Here is a 21,198-nt window from a genome sequence, read left to right as displayed (position 1 = left end):
TAATTTTGTCAATCACACCTCAGTGGTTCCGGGGTAGAAAACAGTAGGAAATAAAAGGAGAATTTGGCCAAGCATACCAGAAATTTATTGCAACCTTTTCAAGCACATTACTGTCATTGTCAGCTTTTGGCTTCTTTGCTGTTTTCAACGTCAGTTTTGATGGTGTGGGTGCTAATTCTGCCAAGCATTGCACATCTACCAAATACTTAGGTTTGGTTTTAAAAAAATAAGCACTATGTTTAAGCCTGTTAGTTGAACAGCAGATCTGCAATTCAGAATAATTTACCTAAATTTATACTCCTTGAAATCAATGGAAAAGCTAAGAATAAAAACCATATATGTTACTAAAAGCAAACAAACAAAAATTTGAAACAGGATGCTTGTAATCCCAGCTCCTGGGGAGGTGGAGGTTCGAGGCCAGCATGGGCAGTTAGCTTGAGTCTGGATTGGAAAAATGAACTAAAAGCAAAGGGGCCAGTGGCTTGGCTCACGTGGTGGGGCACTTGCCTGGCTATGGCAAGGCGGAGTTGGTACTGCAGGGTGGGGGTGGGGTTGTGGAAACATAATACCTAAATTCATTGTGTGAAGCTTGTTTGGATCAGATTCAAGACATTTTTGTGACAATGGGAAAAGCCGATTCAGAGCTGGTGCCATCCATTGGATTCTCCAAAAAGTGGACTCGCTTTTGAGCGAGGGCCCTGGGGATGGCCCTGGGGAATGGAAGGGAGGAAGCAGGAGTGGGATGTAAGCCCAGCAATTGCCTGCGGCCACACAAGAGGCCTGGAGGTAGAATGGCCTGGCGCTGCTGTCCCATACTGGGCAAGATGGTCAGGCCTTTCCACCTGGCCTGGTTGAATCACTGGGTGTAGGTTCCCCAGCAGACGCAGAGAATCCTGCAACTGAGAAGAGCCCTGAAGGGGTTGCACTGAGGCCTGGCTGCTGACTGCACTCACTCAATTTGGTGTGAGTGCTCTCTCTCTGCTGCAGGTGACAATGTGCGACCTTGGAAAACACCAATCTTTTAAAGATGTGCAGTTTGTTTTTCTTGAGACAGGGTCTCTCTGTGTAGTCCAGGCAGACTTCAAACTCAAGATCCTCCTGCCTCACCCTCCTGAGTGCTGGGATTACAGGTGTGTACCACGGCACCCAGCAAGATGTGTAACTCCTTCAAATATGTTGGAGGAGTGAAATGATGTGTCTGGAATTTCCCTTTAAATATGTCAGCTAAGAAAAAAATGGAAAGAAATATAAAAAGGACAAATGAAGCAAATATAGCTAAATCTTGGTACTCAAATCTGGGTGATGAGTCTGTGTGGTTTCAATGTGCAGTTCTCTACTTTTGAGAATGACCAAAACCTTTTTTTTTTTTTTGGAGGGGGGCATTAACTGGTGTTTGAAATTAGGACCCTGTGCTTGCTAGGCAAGCACTCTGCCACTTAAGCCACATCCCCAGCCATCTTTTGCTTTAGTTATTTTTCACATGGGGTCTTTTGGTTTTTTGCCCGGGTCAGCCTTGGACTGCAATCCATCCACCTATACTTCCTACATAGCTGGAATTACAAAATGTTCCACCATACCCAACCTGTTTGTTGAGATGGGGTCTCACTAACTTTTTTGTGGGGGTGGGGGCCTGGACTGGCCTCAAATCATGATCCTCTCAATCGTCTCCCAAGTAGCTGGGATTACAGACATAAGCCACTGTGCCTAGCTCCAAAACTTTTTATAATAAAACATTAAATGAAAGTATAAGAACAAAAGTGATTCATAGCAAGCAAGTCTAACTCATGTCTAGGAAATCTAGAATACTGATCTTGACTCAACACATTGTTTTCAAGGCTAAAAAAAAGTTGAGAACCCAGAAAATGAAAGGTTAACTAAGTTCTCTACCAGCTCTGAAATCTTTGATGAACCTTTTGCTTTCCGAGAAGGTGTGAGGTTATCCACTGGCCCGGGGGACCTCTTCCAGCAGAAGGTCGCTGTTCTGTCCAAAGCTCTGTCATCTCACTACTGGATGCAGCAAGACTTGGATGCAGGTGCACCCCCGGGGTTGGGGTTCCCCCCAGGCTGGTTTCCAGAGGCTGCAGCAATCAGACAGGAAAAAGCACACAGCAGGTAAGAGGAAGTCGCAGCGGGCTCCCCTTTGACCTGGGTTGGACCAAGCTCAAAGGCTTTCAGAGTCCAACAGATAATCCCACGTGCAGAAGGCAGCCCAGGTGTGGGGAGAATCAGGAGGCCCAACCATGTTCCCCTTCTGTAAGAAAAGTAGCAGCACAGGATGACCAATGGCAACCAACAGTTGGCACTGAAGACTGGGAGACACAGGGAGGGGGGGAAATGGTGACAAACCAGACAGAGTCCCTGTGTCCTCCCAGGGAGGGAGTTGCTGCTCAGCTCCAGCCACTGGTCATGCTGAAATGCAAAATTAATCAGTCTTAAAGAGAAAAGCTGGATTTTAAAATCTGAAATATTCCGATTTTAAAATGTGGACAGCAAATTCACACTTTAACCAGAAGAACCTCACACAACCAAAGAAGTGAGTGGAGGGGAGGGGCAGTGATGTCGGGGAGAAGAGTTGGAACAAATGAACCCCATTTGAAGGCAGGTGGAAGCATCAACAAGGAGACACTTCTTTGACTGGTTGCGTGCTCTGGTTTCCTCCACGGGATGTGGCTGCTGGTCCCTGCCACACTGACTGAGCCTCTGCACGTCACCCTCCTCACACATGGTTCTAACATGAACTCAGGTTCCCAGCTCTGCTTTGCGCTGGGCAGTGTGTGCTGATTCTAATGAGCAGTGCAGATGCGGGGCTGCACCCGAGAGTTTTGCAAGTCAATGTCAATTTGAGTCCAAGACCTTCCTAACAGTGCTGTACTGAATGGTAGCATTCGAGCAAAGGCTCATGATATAGAGAGGATTCAAACATCAGCCAGGTGGCTGGAAATGTAGCTTCTGAAATTCCTTCCAACTGATAATTCCTGGTTTTTCTCCTTTGCCCAGGGGTAGGTGTATTTCATCCTTAGCCTTACAAGAAGAGTCTGCCTTATGCTGCTTTGTGGTACTGGCTGGAAGGCTGGAACATTCCTCAGACTCAATCCAGGAACCAGGCTCTGCCACTTACTCACTGTGTGACTTGGCCATGGGACTTCACCTCACCAGCCTCGGTGCCCTCCTACACAGAATGCAGATCCAGGTCCAGACATCCTGTGTGTTGAGTGAGTGGGTGGACAGGACTCCATCTTCCCCCTTCCACTCACCTTGCTTGGCCTCCTGCTTCTGCTGCTTCTCCTCCTCCAGTGCTTTCATCCTGGCCTCGTATTCATCAGCAAGTGCCTTCCACTCCTTGCGGTTGTTGGTGATCCCATCCAGCATGGGGGTGATCTCCTCATGGAAACGGGAGAATTCCTGGAAGAGATGACAGATGACAGATAGACAGACAGACAGCACCTCTGGAGCAGGGGTGAGACACAGTTGGAAATGCCTGGCATCTATGTATGTACTGACATCACAAGGCGTCCAGTCAGCATGATCCCATTCCTCTCCTAGAGCCCTCTCATGCGGTCCCTTCCTTCAGGATGAAGTGCAAGCCTGTGACATGGTTGCCACAGCCCTCCACTCCAGGGCCCTCCTGGCCTTCATCTAGAGCTCCCAGACACCCAAGTCTCAACTCCTGAGTGTTTCCTCGCATCTGTGGGCTTCACACAAGCTGTGCTCTGCTGGAACCCTCTAACCTTCCCTCTTTCCTTGAGGCCTCCACTGAACCATCACTTCCTCAGAGAGGCCTCTTCTGATGCCCTAGGTAAACTGAGTCACCTACTGGGTGTTTGCAAAGCCCTCTCTTATCACATCCTGCTTCCTTGTAATGACTCCTTTTGCCTGTCTCTCCTAAAGGCTGACACCCTGAAGCAGGCAGGGTCATCGGCTACCTTGTCTTCTGGGATAACCTCTGGCCTAGCACAGTCTGGGGCACAAAGATACCCGGTAAATATTTGCTGAGTGAAATCAGGATGTTGAGAAGATGATTCCTAAGGGTTCCTGCAACTCTAAAGATAAAAATAAAGCTACACAGGACGCATAAATAGGAGGACTGCAGTCCACACGAGCCTGGGCATAAAAGTGAGATCCTATCCAAAAAATAACTAAAGCAAAGGGGCTCAAGTGGTAGAGTGCCTGCCTAGCAAGTGAAAGACCCCAAATTCAAACCCCAGTACCACCAAAATAATAATAATGCTTTGAGTACACACATTATAGTTCATGAAACAATTCATCTTTGATCCTCAGAAGCCCCTGTGAAGTGGAAAAAAAGATCCATCTCATCACTTTTACATCTGAAGAAACTGAGACACAGATGGATGGTAAGGGCCCACTGCAAGCCGAGTTCCAGCCAGCACCAGCTGTGCTCAGCAATGCCTGGGGTTGGTATCTAAGCTCTGTCATAAATGGTGTAACCACGAGCAAGCCACTGCTAAAACTCACCATCCAGTGAGTACCAAGCAGTACCTACCCAAGGGTGGCTGTGGTGACACAGGTGATGCACTGAACCTAGTCTCCCTCGTGCTGCAACCTTACTGCTGGTAGTGCAAGCAGTCCTCTGTTGACCAAAAGACTCCAGTTGGTCTGCCCTACACCAGAGATGCTCTTGTCCCCACTGGGGGCATTTATGATTCGTCTAGCAAACAAGCTATAGCTTGCACAATAGAAAGCCCTGGCTAGTTGCTGAGTCCCAGCTCCAGTCTGCCTGTGGCTGGGTCCAGTGATGCCGACTCCGTGTGCTCACGTGTAATGTGGTCAAAATAAAAATTTTAAACGAGAGGTAGACTTGGGAGTCATGGGTTTCTCAAGAGCAATACTAACCTTGATCAAGAGTTCAAAAGAAATTCCAGATTACTTTTTCACAATGACTCTATGTCTGAAACAGTGTCTAGTCATTTGTCCCATGGTTACTTATTAAGCAGCTACCACGTGCCAAGGTCCAGCTTTCAGCCTGGGGATGCAACCACCCAACCCCCAGAGTCATCCTGAGGACCAAGTACACTGGAGATGAAAAGCACTTTGTAAAGTATTGCAGATCTTTCCAGGGTTCATTTTCCCTGACATCTTTGGGAATCCCGGTTTATTAAAGACATTGGGTCTGAGGAAGCCAAGGACCTACCTTATAGACAAAGGTGCAGACAAAGTCAATGAAGCCGACTTGAAGCTTAGGGAGCTCATCAGCCTTGTTTCTGTCCATCATGGGCTGACATGGGAGACAAAGAGTTAACTGTGCTAGGCAGAAGAAGGGGTGGGGAGGAAGGGAGGGAGGGAGGAAGGGAGAAGGAAGGAATGAGAGAGCGAAAGAATAAAGAAAAAGAAAGAAAGAAGAAAGGAAAAAAGAGAAAGAGCAAGCAAACAAACTTGGCTGGGACAGTCACCCCACTTCCCACAGGAGGTAGGAACTAATTAGGGGCTGTCCTGCAGACACTGAGGATAGAGAAAAGAAGTAGAGGTAGGTTTGGAAAGGATGGAGAACAAACCACTGATGCAGGATGGGGCTGAACTGTGAGAATGTGCTAAGGATGCTGGGCCACTAACTACATCAAGCTTAGGCAGGAGCTAAGGGAGGGGAGGAGCAGGTGGGGTCATGAACAGGAGCAGTGAGGACCCATGGGATTTGTAGTTCTCCCTTAGAAAATAACTGTGTACCCATCAGCCAGAATCGACAATTAGCAGAATTTGCCATTCTTGTTTTATCTGTTCTATCCAATGCGTTTGTTTTCTTTTGGCTAGAGCATTTTATATAAATCCCAGACATTGCCATTCCTTCCATAAATACTTTGTACTTCTATCTTTAAGAGATAGAAGCTGATTTCAGACAAAATCATACTTAGAATCACAATACCATCATCATATTCACAAAATTAATTATGTTACTTTAGTATCATCCAGTCCCCAATCCCTGGGTGAGAAAAGAACTTGGGCCAGTTTTCTCTTAAGTCTTCTAAACAGTAGCAGGTCTCCCTGGTTTTTTGTTTGTTCTAGTATGCTATTTATTTGTTGAAGACTGTTGAGTCTTTTATTGTACAGCACTTCCCTCATTCTCTAGAGAATCTCTGTCTGCTCTCTCTCTCTCTCTCTCTCCTCTCTCTCTTCTCTCTTTCTCTGTTTCTCTCTTTAGCTCTGTCTTTTTCTTTTCTTTTTTTAAGACAGTGCTTCGTTATGTAACCCAGGCTGACCTCAAACTCTTGATCACCCTGCCTCGGCCTCCTGAGTGTGAACAGATGATTACAGGTGTGATCCACCATGCTCAGTAAAGTAAACTTTCAATAGTAGTAGGTTCGCAGTTTGGTGGGCTTCCCTGTGCTCACTCTACATAGAACAGGGCCAGGGGGAAGTGGACCTTTCACAGTTAGAACAGTAAGAGCAATCTAAGTTTTGGTATGCACTGTGAAGCTCCACATATCTGTGAGCTAAGGGAACCATAGGAGGACTTACTTGTAAGAGCACATGGCTGCGCAGGGCGTGTGCATTTACATCTCTTCCTGTATTCTCAAGGAATGAGGCTGAGAACCATACCCAAGGAACAGGTCATCCTTATGGTAGGACCGCACCATACCTTGGTGCGGTGCGGGTGGGATCATAACCCCCTTGGTCAGGGTGGGATCATATACACCTTCCGTCAGGCTGCCATTCCCTATCTACTCACAATGGGATTCTGTTGCAGCACTGTGCGCTCCAGGTCACCTTGTTCCCAGAATTCAGCAGCCACCAACAAAGCTACCTGCAACAGACAGACCCCATCACACACATGCACACGCATGCAAACGCAGTCAAAACGCCACCCCAATCCTCCAACCCCTGCTCTGTGTCCAATTCACCAAAAAAGATAAACCGATCCCTGCCCCCAGTCCCACCCTTCATCAGTGGAGGACTCTTAAGTCATTGCCGAATCTTGGCAGAGGAGGATGGCTCTGGAGGATGGGCCGACAGTCCAGGCCTCCTTACCGCTGTCGTCAGTACTAGGTTCCCCTCCTCCCCGGGCAGGAAGTATTCATACCTTGCTCTGCACCTCCCAGGGCTTGGTGATGGCTGAGAGGTCACAGGCGGTCATCATCATGGCCCTGCACACAGGACACCCTCCATTAGTCCAGGGCCATCTAAAACTACGTATACCAGTTAATTCCATTTCTCTCTCCTTTCTCCATCCCTACAAGAGGGGATTTCACCCCGATGCGAGGAAAGGGCTTCCTCTCCCCCATTGTTTCTGGGCTTTGAGGTTCAATCCTGCCTCTGTCAGTTATCAAAGGGCTCGGTTATCAAACCAACCTCTTGAAGCCTCTGTTTCCCTGTCTATAATGATAACGGCACTTCCCGCGCAGAGTGGGTATCAGATTAAATGGCACAATGTATGTAAAGGTGCCTGGACATAGTTGTGCACAATAAACATACATGAGGCTTTTATTACCTGCCAGACACTATTCTAGGCACTCTGAAATAACCATCAGTTTGTTTTGTTATTTTTTGGGTGGCAGAACTGGAGTTTGAACTCCTGCCTTGTTATTTGCTAGGCAGGTACTCAACCACTTGAGCCACACCCCTGGTCCTTTTTGCTTTAGGTCTCATGTTTTTGCCTGAGGCTGGCTTTGGACTGTGATCCTCCTACCTGTGATTCCCCCATAACTGGAATTACAGGTGTGTACTGCCATGCCTGGCCATCAATTTTATTGAAATCTCACTACACCTTCCGAATCCCTTCTCTCTGGTCTGGTGTAAAGCAATGTACGTTTTTCTTGTTATTGTCCCCTGCCCTATCTGCCAAAGAGCCTTTTTAGACATTTTTTCCTCTAATTTCCCCTACCGTGAGCTTCTAGTTATGCCAATAAACTATATGTCTGTTTGGAGGACCACAGACCATTGTAAAACCTCATTTTTGGCTCCCCTCTTCAAGAGCCACTTTTGCTCCACAGAAGGCCACAGGGCCCTGTTGAAAATGCATGGTGTAGAGAGCAGCGTGACCAGCTGCATGAAAAGGCTGGGTGGGCTTGAGTGACAGTGGAAGGAAGTGGGGAGAAAGAAAGGATACAGACATAAACTGTCCGAGGATACTGACAGGAAGGCAAGACAGGTATCCCTACCCAGCTAGGTATAGCATAAAACAGAAAGGACAAGGACAAGGACAAAGTGAGAGAAGTAAGCAGGGGGATCTGCAAAGGCATTCTGCAGACTACAATCTAGGACCCCCACATTTTGGAGAAGCTAGGGAGAGCAGCAGTCACCTCCTCAGAGCTGTGCTGTAGCAAGGCAGGCTGGGAGCATGTGCAGGAAGGAGCCCAAGGGAGAGAGAAAGGAGGAAAGGAGATGCCATGGTGTTTGGGCAGCAGGGCTGGCCTGCAGTGATGGCTCAGGGTGGGGACACTGGAGGTGGAGGCAACCTGGCTTGGTGAGACAGGTCTGGGCACTGAGGAGAGGAGCATTAGAGAAAGCTGGGGCTCTCCACCTAACTTCCTGCATGGACGATTTTAGAACTAAATCAGCTTTATCTGGAACATTTTATATAAGCTAGTCACTCATAAAAGATTAACAAATTCAAATAAAACCTTTACATAAGCCCTTAAAAATTCATAGAATCTTTTAAGGAGAAAAACTTTTAGAAGTGCATACATTTCTTAGAAGCACGTTTATGGTTTATAAGAACATCAGAATATGTGTCCTCTGTATCACGTGAAGGGTTGTAGATGTGTGAAGGTTACCAGCTAATACCTTAGTAAATAAGTGCTCAGCTGTGCATGCAAGTCACTGGCTCCCCGAACCTGACACGTCTATATGTTAAGCCCACAGGTGTGACTTCAGGGCAGCACTAGATGTTTGCTTTCCTTGGATGGAAAATCACGGTCAGGGAAGTATGCGCAAGTGTTTCATGGACAGATTTGACCCGAGAAAAGCCAGTCCAACGCCTCACACCCTAAAGATGAGGCATTAGATTCACCTCCAGACACGTGCTGGGATCCCAGGCGGCATGCTAGACATAGGGAGATTCAGAGAGGCCCAGAAGGGACTCACAGTCACTCGATGAACACAGAGAAAAACAATTTTATCACAATATGCTAAGTGGGACAGCAAAAAGTACAGTGTGCCAAGAAGAAAAGAAAATTCCAAAGGTGAACATGTAGCTCAGCCCAGTGGGCATCGAAGAGGTCTCTTGAGGGGTACACAGGAGTCCTTCCCCACCCCCAAATTCATATGCTGAAGCCCTAACCTCTATGTGATGGTATTAGGAAGTGGGGCCCTTAAAAGGTGCTTAAGTTTAGATGTGGTCATGTGGCTAGAGCCCCCATAATGGGATGAATAAGAGAGAGTGACACTGGAGCTTCCTTTTCCTGACACAGGAGGGGACAGCCAGAAAGTAGCTATTTGCAAGCCAGGAAGAGAGGCCTCACCAAGAACTGATTCTGCAGGCACCTTGATTTTGAGCATCCAGCATCCAGAACTGAGATAAATGTCTGTTGCTGTAGTCCCCCAGCCTATGGTGGTTTTTTATGGCAGCCTGAGCTAAGCACTCTCCAAGAGGGGGCAGAAGAAACAGTGTCCAGTGTCCTGTCAGAGGTGCGGTGGAGAGGATAAGGAGGAGAACATCCAGGAGGTAGATCACAAGGAGCATTCCTCTGTCCATCCAGTACATGGTTGTGTGCCAGAAGCCACACAGGGATGGGTTCGCGTGCTTCCTGGTTTTGGAGTTTGCAGATGTGCTGGGGAGTTGTACATTTATTCCACAAATGCATGTAAGTGTAGAAACAAAAACTGCTGAGAAGGAAAGGCATTCTATTCTTGGAGATAATAGAACGAGGATTGGGAGGTCAGGGAGGGCTTCCCGGCAGAAGTGCCCTTTGAGCTTTGTAGGGTGTGTTAACTTGGTAAAGAAGTGAGTGGGGAAAACACACTCCAGAGAGAATGCCTGGCACCAAACCCCTGAAGGGAGGAAGCTTGGCACATTCAGAAAACTGGAAGGTGGGAGGAGCTCAAGGAGTGGGTGGGAGCCAGGGTTAGAGAGAGGTGCCCAAGAAACACACAGGGGCAGACTGCAGAGCATGTGACCACAAGGAGCAGCAGGTCTGCATCTTCAGGGTGGCAGGAAAAGCCACTGAGGATTTGCACAGAAGGGGGACGGGGTCGAACTGCATTGCACAAGGATCACTGATTTCTGTGTGGAAAGGACAGGGTCATAAGTGGGGAACCCAGGAAGGAAACCATTGCAAGGTCTGGACCAGAAATGGAAGCAGTGGTAAAGAGAAATATCCAGGAAGACATGGTAATTAAGAAGTAAGCTCTTAAGGCTGGGTGCTGATGGCTCACGCCTGTAATCCCAGCTACTCGGGAAGCAGAGATCAGGAGGATCTTGGGTTCAAGTACTGCCTGGGCAAATAGTTCGCAAGACCCTATCTCAAAAATACCCAACACCAAAAAGGGCTGGCAGAGTGGCTCAAGTGGAAGAGTGCCTGCCTAGCAAGTGTGAGGCCCTGAGTTCAAACCACAGTACCACAAAAAAAAGAAAGAAAGAAAAAGAAAACAGTAAATTCTTTAATCCCCAGTACTGAAAAACAAACAAAAAAAGTAAACTCAATAGGGCCTGGGATAGATTAGATGTCAGACATGAGGAAGAGGGAGGAATTGGGATGGGATGGAAAAGAGGAAAGGAGTGTATGATTATAATGCAGACGAGAGCAAGAGAAGGCCAGGAAGATCTCGTGGGCTCGGAAACTGGAACCCTATCCCCTTGGTAGGCGACAATCACCAAGAGGAGGGGGTGGAGTTTCATGGGAGAAGAATGTACAATTCCGTGCAGGGCTTTGGAGTCAGACAGAGCTGGATTTGATCTTTTATCCTCTCTTGACTTGCTGTGTCCACAGTGAGCAACTTAGGTCTTCCAGCCTCAGCCTGTTTGAAAAATCAGACAGTCTAGATCCTAGGAAATTCATGTTTGGTGGTCAAAAAGTGAAAATTCAGCAATTTCCTATGGTGTGATAAAATATATCCCTCCTGAGGGTCACAGTGACAAGCACTTAGATGATTCTGTAAGAGCACCCATTGTTTTCAACCTGTCGTCACCTTGGTCAAATCACCATTCAAGGTCACTAGGGGTGGAGCTCGCTTCAGATCAACTGAGCCCTAGAGGCCAAACTTCTTTAGTGAGCTCACTGTAAGGCCCAACGGCACTTCCTCCTGCCCCCTGGCTAACTTTTAGGGAAAATCATTCCAGCCATCCAATCACCAGACTGCAGGATGCTCACTCATTCCCTTGTTAGAAGGCCTTGCAGGAACCTGAGAATACAGCAGGTGTGAAGGAGAGGTCCCTGTCTGTGTGACTCAGTCCCCTGTCCTGTTCAGCGGCATGCCTGTGTGTTACTATGCAAGTCACTTTTGTCCTTTGTAAAACACTAGACCAGGAGTTGGTAAACTTTTCCCACAAAGGTCCAGGTAGGTTTTGCACACTACACAAACTCAATTGCATCTACTGGCTTCAGTCTCTGTGATAAAGAGCAGCCAAATAAGGAAAAATGGTTGACTTAGCTATTCAGCAGAATGCAGAGGGTCTGCAATGTTTTTTATGTCCCATGAAAACATTTGAATTTTAATTTCTTTTAAAATCAGAAAAAAATAATAAAAAAATAATAATGAATTCTGCCTGGATTATTTTTTTCTTTATAACAACATAGTCATAACATATAATTTTTATTTATTTATTTTTATGGAAGAAAGTGCCGTAGGGCAAAAGTGCCATAGGGCAAAAGTACCTAGGGTCCATGAAAGTCAGAATGCAGCCCTCCATAAAAGAATAAATTTTATCTATGGACAGATTTTATTTATAAGAAGTTGTAGTTATAATTTTCCTTTGTCATGAAATAATATTCTTCTTTTAGCCAGGCCCTATGGCTCACAGATATAATCTTAGCTACTCAGGAAGTGCAGGGAGGAGGATCAGAAGAAAACAGACAGGCCTGAGTTCTGATAAGGGGGGGGGGAGGGAGGATGGCATAGTAGAGAGATAAAACCTAAAGAATTCAAAGGTGAAGAAGGTCACACAGCACTATGGGTAGAAGGGCACTTAACACTATTGGATGGCTACTATAGAGTGAAGTAGCCTATAGAATTGCATGTAACTACATACGGGTTAAACCCTGTTCTTTAAATTTTATTGCCTCTGTAACCTGCTTGCAAGGGTACATAAGGTGAGACCCCTTTGTTCTCGGGGCTCAACCTTTGGACAGGAGTCTGCTGGGTCTGTGCTGGCACAATAAAACGTTGCTTCCTGCTAAACTGCCTCACTGTTCCATATCTCAGCTAGCAACTTCCTGCAACATTTTGTGGGGGCTCATTGCTGGGATTGAGGATGCAGTGAGTTATCACCTCCCTTGTCACCAGGATGCATCCCCCTGACTGCTAGAAGGAGATCCCACCAGGTGCCAAGGGACAGCTTGATCTGGAGAGGGATTTGTCCTCCTGGCAAGTTTGGGTGAGGGCCTCAGATGCACAACAGAACCTGGTGAAGTGCAGGAACCAGCAAGGGGAGGGGAACACCACTCATCAGACTGGTAAGAACCCAGGTTCGAATTCAGACCCACCTCAGGAGGCAGAAGGGGAGACTGATCACCTCCCAGAGACACCCTATTTGGGGTGAAACTGGGTCTCTCAGTTAAAGGGAGTGGGCAAAAGTGTGTAAGACACCTCTACGAGTTGGGTGTTGAGCTTTTCTGGGGAAATAGCTACAACCAAGGTTAAGGGATAGATAACAAAAAATTCAGTTCCAAAGAGGGAGACTCACAAGAGAACAGATGCATCATTCACCATTCCACTGGATAGCCCTCTGGGTATAATTTAAAAGTTTTTTCTTGTTTTGAGAGTGCACTCTAATTTTGTGTGTGTGTGTGAATTTGTTTAAAGACTGAGCAAAATTTAATTTGCTCCTGGAATTCCAGCTCATCTTATGCACGCTTAAGTTGACATTTTTTCTGGCATGCTTAATTTATAAAACTTTTTTTGTGTGTGTGTCTGTGTAAACATCTTCAAAATGGTTCTTAAACTGCTGCTATAAGGTTAATATGCTACTCAAGGTAACAACAACAACAACAAAAAAACCCCAGGGTATTTGTTTTAAAGATTTCTGTTATAAATTGCTTAGGCTTTTTACATATAAATATGTAAACATCTTGAGAACTGTTCTTATTATAGAGTCAATGTAAAAAATTATTACTCTGTTCTACTGCTACTTTTAAGAAAACAGGTTTTCACACTTATTTTAATCAGGTCTCACCAGGATGCAGGCATTTAGGGGTTAACACTCTGGCTCAAACCAGAGGGGGGAAAAAAAGAAGAAGAAGAAGAAAGAAAGAAAAGGGGGGCCACAGCTTGCAGCAGGAATCTTAAAATTTGGGTAGTTAAAAATGACCTTAGCCTGTTTCATTCTGTTGTAAATAAAATCTGAGATTTAATTCTCTTATAATACATGGGTCTTTTTATAAATTGTTTTTATACAAAAAATAATTTCAAGGTTGCTTTCTTTCTGGTTTTTCTTCATACAAATATAAGGTTCTAAGTTAAAAGAGTTTATGAGTTATTTTCAACAAGTAACTATATATATATATATATATATATATATATATATATATATATATATAGTGTTAAGGATATGATTTTAAAAAAATAAAAGTTTAAAAAATACTTTTAAATAGTAATAAAAAAGGATAAAGACAAGCTACCCCAGAAGATACAAAATAAGTTGTCACAAAGATACAGAGTAAGTTGTCATAAAAAGAGCTTATAAATGCTTATGTAAGTGATTGAGTTGACTAAAATCCAGTTACATTAAAAGTTTTATAAGGTCAAAATTTAATGTACTGATGTTAAATGAAAACTTAATTCTCTAAGCTCATAACAACAAGGCTAAAAATACTGTATTGTTCTTGATAACATTTACAAAAAAGTTCTTTCAAAAATGGTTTTTGTTTTGTCAAGATAACTGCCAGGAATTTTTGGTGCTACAGGTTAATCCACAAATTTGTCAAGACAACAAGAGATCATTAAAACACAGAGAGACAGGGGCAGCTGAGCACAGGGAGTACTGCTGCACTGATATGAAGTTGAGACAGATTTACTTATATAAAGCAAAGTTTAAAAAAAAAAAAAAGCCAAAGTGCACCCTCCAGGTAGGATAAAGGACAAAAAAAAAAAAAAAAAAAAACCCTCAAGAAGGAGCACTACACTGGAAGTCAAGACCTCCAGTTTTTATTGGACTCGAGTGGAGATGTGCGTTGTACTCCTTCCACATGGCAGGTAGAGGGAATTTTTGTCCTGGCATGTCTAGATTGGTTCTGTTATTTTAGGGGGGCTCCATTGACTACAGGTTGATAGGATCCTGCTGTATGTCATGAACCACATTAATGTCAACAATCTGGGATGTAATCCCTTATCAACATCTGAGCCATGATTCTTGGTCACTATGTTTCCTAACTCCACACTTACTCCCCATGAATATTTACCTGTGTTCTCTGGTGATTTTTGTCAGGGTTTTGACTACTAAGGTAACTGAGTCGTGTTCATTTAAGAGTTGGTTTATGTAAAATTTTCTAGATGACCTCATGGTTAAACTACTATTGTCTTGGGTGATTCTAATGCAGTTGGTATCCTATATGTCTCTATGACTGGGCTATTTGGGGTCACTGACCCTGGTTCTCCTCCCATAACTGATGAGAAAAATCTAAGGTTTGACTTCAAGAGCAACAACTAAACTAATATGTATATATAACCTCTATAGAGTTGTGATGCTGTTGTTTGTTCCTGTATATTAAACATATTTATGTTTTTCAAGTATATCAAGCCTTCTAAAATACAAAATTTAGATAAACACGGTAACAAAAAGTTAGTGGTACTGATATACTGTTCTGTTAGTTGCTAAATTATCCATCAGAATTTTAACCATGACTCTTAAGTTTTTGTCATTACAGTTCTGATCCTTCTGGGGCATTTACAATCAAGACCATAAAAATGACTTTAATAACTACTTATGTATCAACCAGGTTAGCTTTTTAGACATCTGTTTTTGTTGTATTTTGTTTTGTATTGTCTTTGTCTAGAAGCCCACTGCCTAAGAGCCACTCCTTCTAATCCTCTTTGTTGCTTAACTTTGGCCAAAAGGGTCTAGTTGGCACGGACTCCCACCTGATCGGCTCATTATTCCCTCCCAACATGGGACCGAAACCAAACAAACAGAATCCAGGAAAAAGCAGCCAATCAAGAAAGATCTTCAGTCTAAGGCCATATCACCCTGAATGTGCCCAGTCTCATCTGGTCTCGGAAAGTAAGCAGAGTCGGGCCTGATTAGTACTTGGATGGAAGACAGATCTTCAGAGACAAGCAGTTTGGAGACAAGGGGGGAATGCCATCAAAGTTCAAGTGGAGTCACTCATGCCAGACCTCTCAAAAATAACCAAAGCTGAGAGGATAGAGGAAATGGTTCTTATACATGTGTGGCTATCTGGCATTAAAGCCCTTCCAGACACAAACTCATATTTTTTAGACAGGGTCTTCTACTTAAATACAGACAAAATAACTGTTTTTACTGGCTCTAAACATGTCCTTTGATACTTAAAGATGGTGGTTTTAACTTTTTTTTTGAAAAACAACATGTTTTCTTGAACATTTATACTGATAATATCTTGTTGCCATGGTAATTCTACTCAGTTAAAAAAAAAAACAAAAGACATTGTCTGGGTAAAAGAATAAAATGTCCAACCATTAAAACCCCATTGGCGAGGCCTTTTTGTTGTTATCTTGTCTACTACTCCCACCACAGTTAAAGTAGCAGAGATTGCTCCCTGGATCCACCACAGTCAAGTCAAGCCAGCTTCTCTTGAGTGGGAGAGCATCCCTGATCCAGCTTCACTGTGCAGGATCCCCCTCCAGAACCTGAGCATCTCCCTCAGCAGGACTCCGCTTCCCAGGAAACAACAGGGGACCAAGAATGGCAGACAACAGCCCTGCTCTAGTCACTCCCAGAAGCTGACTAATATACATATGGCAGAAGCTTAAGGAGTGGACTCTCCAACGGGACAAACGGGCTGTTCTTCACACCAATTATCTCACTGTGATGCATTGTCACCCCTTGTCTGTATCTGCTGCTGTAGTTCTCACCCTAGTCTTCACCATAGGCTTGGCAGAAACCGCCCCTGCTGATTGGACTCACAGTGAAAGGTTTTATTAGCTCTCTTCTATCTCTTTTGAGCAGGATGCATAATTACTGTTTATTGTTACCGATCTGGTTTCCCTTCACGGCCCCAGAGCCCTCCTCCTGTGACCTATGTGTGCATACTACTCCGGCAGGAAGTGTTGTCGCTGGACTTTGCTTTTTCCATACTTACTATTCTTGTGCAGGCACTGTCATCGGGTCATGCGTTCACAACCATACCTTCTATTCAGTGTGTTCCTATGGTAATCAGCATATCTGCTTCAGCCCCACTTACTGCCCTTGGGAGCAACGGTTAGAGATCAGGAGCATCTGCCACCCTGGGAGCCTCGTCAGCCACACCCAGTGTTTAACCCTGATAAACCAGTGTCAATGCTCTTTGATGCATGTGCAGCCATAGACATGGGTGGATGTGGAGGTGTAGGCTGTGGCTGTGGGGGCCTAGCTTGGGAAAGAGCCTATACGTCAAATGAGAAGTATATGTGCCGGGGAGACAACTCTTGGCCATGTGATGATGTGGGGTCTTATTATTGTCCTTATTGGAGTTGTGTTTCATGGGCTACATGGCAGAGGGCTAACTACACAGCCTTCCTTCACAAGGGGAAGCTGCCTCTGACTGCACCCATGGCACCTGTAACCCTGTAAATTTCACTGTACTTAAGCCATCAGATTGGACACAGGGACATATAATTGGCATAAGGATAGATGGAAAGGGCCTTGACCCTGGGAGTCTGATGCACCTCAAATTAGTAACTGTTACCCATAAGAGTTCCTCATACCAAGTTTTTCACTCCTTTTATGAGGAGATGAGGAATGAATTTTCCATCTCTGCCAAAGCTAAAATCTTGTTCCTCTCACTGGCTGAGTCTATAGACGCTCAATGTCACTTCATGCAATGTTTGTGGGGGCGCCAACATGGGAGACCATTACCTACGAGAGCTTTTTAATGGGACTGCCTTCCCAAAACACAGGAAAGGCATCTTGCTCCTTAAAACTTCCATCATCAGAAATTATTGTATCTCCTGGCTGGAAGGCCAATTCTCCACCTCAGTGGGGGATTTAACTTGTTTAGGACAGAAGTTTTACAATGACACAGCCCAAGAGACCCAATGGTGGAGAGCTCCAAACCACACAGAACTCCAGCCCCACCCACTGGCCAACTTTTCTAATCTCCAGAAAGTGTGGGATGATCTTACTGCAAACATAGATTGGTGGGCACCCAGGGGGCTATACTGGATCTGTGGGAAGCAAGCTTATACAGTGCTACCTAGAAGCTGGTTTGGGTCTTGTGTGCTAGGCTCAATCAGACCGTCTTTCTTCTTGCTTCCCCTCAGACAAGGTGAAAAACTGGGAGCCCCCATATATAAAGAATGATTGAGTAGACAAAAACGGGGTGCCTTACAAATTGGCAATTGGAAAGATAATGAATGGCCTCCTGAGCAAATCATCCAGTGCTATGGTCCTGCCACCTGGGCAGAAGACGGGTCCTGGGGCTATCGCGTCTCTCTATATATGCTCAACGGCATCATCAGGCTGCAGGCTGTTGTTGAAATTTTAACTAATGAAACTGCGACAGCCCTCAATTTGCTGGCAAAACAAAGCACTAAGATGCCCAAATGCCACCTATCAAAACTGCTTGGCTTTAGCCTATTTGCTGGCTTCTGAGGGAGGAATTTGTGGAAAATTTAACCTAAACAACTGCTGCTTTCAGATTGATGATGAAGGAAAGGTCATAGAAGAGGTCACAGAAAGAATGAGAAAGCTCACCCATGTCCCCATTCAGACTTGGAGAGGATGGGATCCCAATGACCTGTTTGGAGGGTGGTTCTCTGCCTTAGGTGGATTCAAAACATCGATAGGGGCAATAGGCCTAATCCTAGGAGCATGCTCAATACTGCCCTGCCTGGTTCCCCTGATACTGCGGTCTATCAGGACTGTTATGGAGGCCATCATAGAAAGGAAAATGGCCTCATATGTAATGATGCTATGGAAATACAAACCCTTAGATCAAGATGATGCTCTTTGACCCTAGGCGGGTCCAAGCAACAAGGAGGGAATAATGTAGCAGGGAGGAGGATTAGAGGAAAACAGACAGGCCTGAGTCCTGCTAAAGTAGCAGGGGGGAAGGGATGGCATAGCAGAGAGGTAAAACCTAAAGAATTCAAAGGTAAAGAAGGTCACATAGCACTAAGGGTAGAAGGGCACTTAGCACTATAGGGTGGCTACTATAGGGTGAAGTAGCCTATAGAACTGCACGTAACCACATACGGGTTAAATCCTGTTCTTTAAATTTTATTGCCTCTGTAACTTGCTTGCAAGGGTACATAAGGTGAGACCCCTTTGTTCTCACTGGCTCTGTGCTGGCACAATAAAACGTTGCTTCCTGCTAAACTGCCTCAGTGTCCCATATCTCAGCTAGCAACTTCCCACAACAAGGCCTGCCCAGGTAAAAAGTTATCAAGACCCCATTTCAACCAATAAGCTGGGAATGGTGATGCATTTCAACCAACAAGCCAGGAGTGATGACATCTCAGGAATTCAGGAGGCATAAATAGGGGGATCACTGTCTAGACCGGTCCAGGCAAAACCACAAGACCCTATCTGAAAAATAACTAAAGCAAAGCATGACTAAGGCGGTAGAAGGCCTGCCTTACAAGGGGGAGTCCCTGAGTTCAAACCCAAGTACCACCAAAAAATAAAGTAAAATAAATAATAATATTCTATTTTTTAGTTTTTCTGCTAACCACTTAAAAATGCAATAGCCATTCTTAGATTGCGAGTCATACAAAATCAGGCTGCAGTCCTCACTCCTCAGCCCTGGAGGATCACGAAGCCCTTCCAACTCTGTTTGGCCAAGGTCAAGAGTGAAAGCTGAACTTGAGAGACTAGGGCTCAATGAGGAATGACAAGTCACACCCTTGATGTAGAGTCAGTGGGACATTTTGAACCTAAAGTAAACATGGTAAGTAGACTGACACAAGAAACAGCCGGGCAGCAGTCTCACACAAGTGATTTGGCTTAGGACATGGTTTAGGCCAAGGGGTTAGGTGTGGGTCTCAGACCACAGGAAGCTCACAGACAAAAGCAATCCAATACAATCAAAGCACAGGAAGGAAGTACGAGAGATTTCCTTATGTTAAGCCACAGCTCTAGAGACCAGGAATTTCTGAAATAAGCAGGCCTTTTGAGCCATTGCAGATACTGCCAGAAGAAAAAAGGACCAGGTCCTGGGACAAGTCCCATCACTCCCAGGAGCAGGGCTAGGTGCCAGTTAAAAGATGTCCATGGGACCAGTGCCAAGAGCAATTTTAATACACTTTGGGGAAGAAAGCACTGTAACCTACCCTGGCTACACATAAGAGGGGCAGGATAGCACCAGTCAGGCAGTGTAGGCATAGAAGAACAGTCTATACAGAGAAGGACTTGTTGCTTCTTGGTTAGGTCTGTGAGCAGAATGTGGTCATCCTCCCCGAAGTTCTGAGACAAGGATGCAACATATGCTTCAGAACGTGTAATAGATTTTTTGTTCGTGTTTTGTTGGTTTGGGCAAAGCTGTTGGTGAATGGCTCCTCTTGTCATCTCTCCTCTCCTCCATCCCCTATCCTCCCTGTCTTGTAACTAAATTTAGGACATCTCAGAATTTTTCTTTCTTACAACTTAATTCCGATATGAACTACCTGGGTTAGTATGCACCCCACAGGTTTAGGGGTTCAGTCCCACAAAACTGCCCTCACTTCAGAGGCCAGGATTACCCATACGTCTGACTTAACTATCAAATGGGGTGGGGGAGTGGTCCCTATAGTCTCTTTTAGGTTCAAGAATTTGGCAGACGAGCTCACAAATCTCATTCACTGGTGAATGCGCTTACATTCACCGGTTTACTAGAAAGGATACAACTCAGAAACAGCCAAGTGAAAGAAGCCTGGAGAAGAGAGGGGAAAGGGCACACACATGGTTTCCATGCCCTCTTTGGACATGACAGCTCCTAGCACTTTCATGTGCACACCAATCCAGAAGTTTTTAGTGAAGGTTTTAACACATAGGCACAGTTGATTAAACCATTAACTACTGGTGATTAACTCAATCTCCAGGTCCTCTTTGCCACCTGGAGGTTGGAGGTAAGGCTAAAAGTCCCAAAGGCTTGGTCTTGATTAGCTTCCATCTGGAAACTCTAGGGTCCTGCTGAGAGTGACCTCAATAGAACAAAAGACACTCCTTATTTCTCAGGAAATTCCAAGGGTCTTAGTATGTCTGTGTGAGGAACTGGGACAAAGACCAAAAGGGTCTTAGTATGTCTGTGTGAGGAAATGGGGACAAAGACCAAATATATATGTCTTATATCACAGGAAGTACCTAACACTACCACATCCCTAAGCAAAGCTGTAAAGTAGTCCATCTACCCCTAGGTCAGTCTCCATGATAATCCATAAAACAGATACTACCATTATTCTCATTGAGCAGCTGAGGTAACTGAGGCACAAAGTGATGCAGTAACCTGCTCAAATCACCACACTAATGAAGTGAAAGCCGAGACTTGGACCCTGGCTGTCTGGCACCAACGCCCCAAGTATGTAACTGCTTCACTCTAGCCAGGCATGAAGCAGTTCTAATGGACTAAGCTATGGGCCTCAAATTATTTCACAGTAGTGGTTCTCGGCCAGAGCACATTTTTATCCTTCAGGGATATTTGGTGGCATTTTTGATTGTCCCTACTGGGGAAGAAAGACTGGACTGGATGCCATTAAACATCCTATAGTGCACAGGACAGCCACTCACAACAAAGACTTATTGGCCCAAAAGTCAGTAGTGCTAAGGTTGAAAACACAGCTTTATAGGTCTATAGACATTTTTCATGGAGGGCCTACTTAAAGAATTTTGGAAAACACTAACCTTCTTGTACAGCTTAAACTACTTCCTGATAGGTTCAAATATTTGTAAGGGATCTAATTTATAGCATATAACAAATATTAACACAAAATAAAATTATTAAC

The 21,198-nt window shown here is 44.9% G+C and overlaps 1 protein-coding gene across 3 annotated transcripts in view; it reads right to left on the bottom strand.

Annotated features, from left to right (window-relative positions):
• Nucleotides 1-404: 404 nt before the first annotated feature.
• The window catches only part of Pde6a (phosphodiesterase 6A), an 89,258-nt gene continuing 68,464 nt past the window's right edge, over nucleotides 405-21,198 (bottom strand). For 2 of the 3 annotated variants that reach the window (XM_020158863.2, XM_074076669.1), the window contains 5 exons: nucleotides 7,031-7,094; nucleotides 6,680-6,754; nucleotides 5,150-5,233; nucleotides 3,255-3,402; nucleotides 405-2,078 (listed from right to left, as the gene is read on the bottom strand). In XM_020158863.2, coding sequence (XP_020014452.1) covers nucleotides 2,005-2,078; nucleotides 3,255-3,402; nucleotides 5,150-5,233; nucleotides 6,680-6,754; nucleotides 7,031-7,094 — 445 coding nt within the window. In that variant the 3' untranslated portion in view covers nucleotides 405-2,004. Of the gene's footprint in view, nucleotides 2,085-3,254; nucleotides 3,403-5,149; nucleotides 5,234-6,679; nucleotides 6,755-7,030; nucleotides 7,095-21,198 lie in introns of all 3 variants that reach the window. The other variant, XM_020158862.2, reaches the window with a different exon arrangement.

This window comes from Castor canadensis, chromosome 6, assembly GCF_047511655.1.
Source record: "Castor canadensis chromosome 6, mCasCan1.hap1v2, whole genome shotgun sequence".
In the NCBI taxonomy this organism is placed as follows: Eukaryota; Metazoa; Chordata; class Mammalia; order Rodentia; family Castoridae; genus Castor; species Castor canadensis.
Note: the sequence above shows the minus strand (reverse complement) of the source record. Positions and strands in the feature narration are given on the sequence as shown.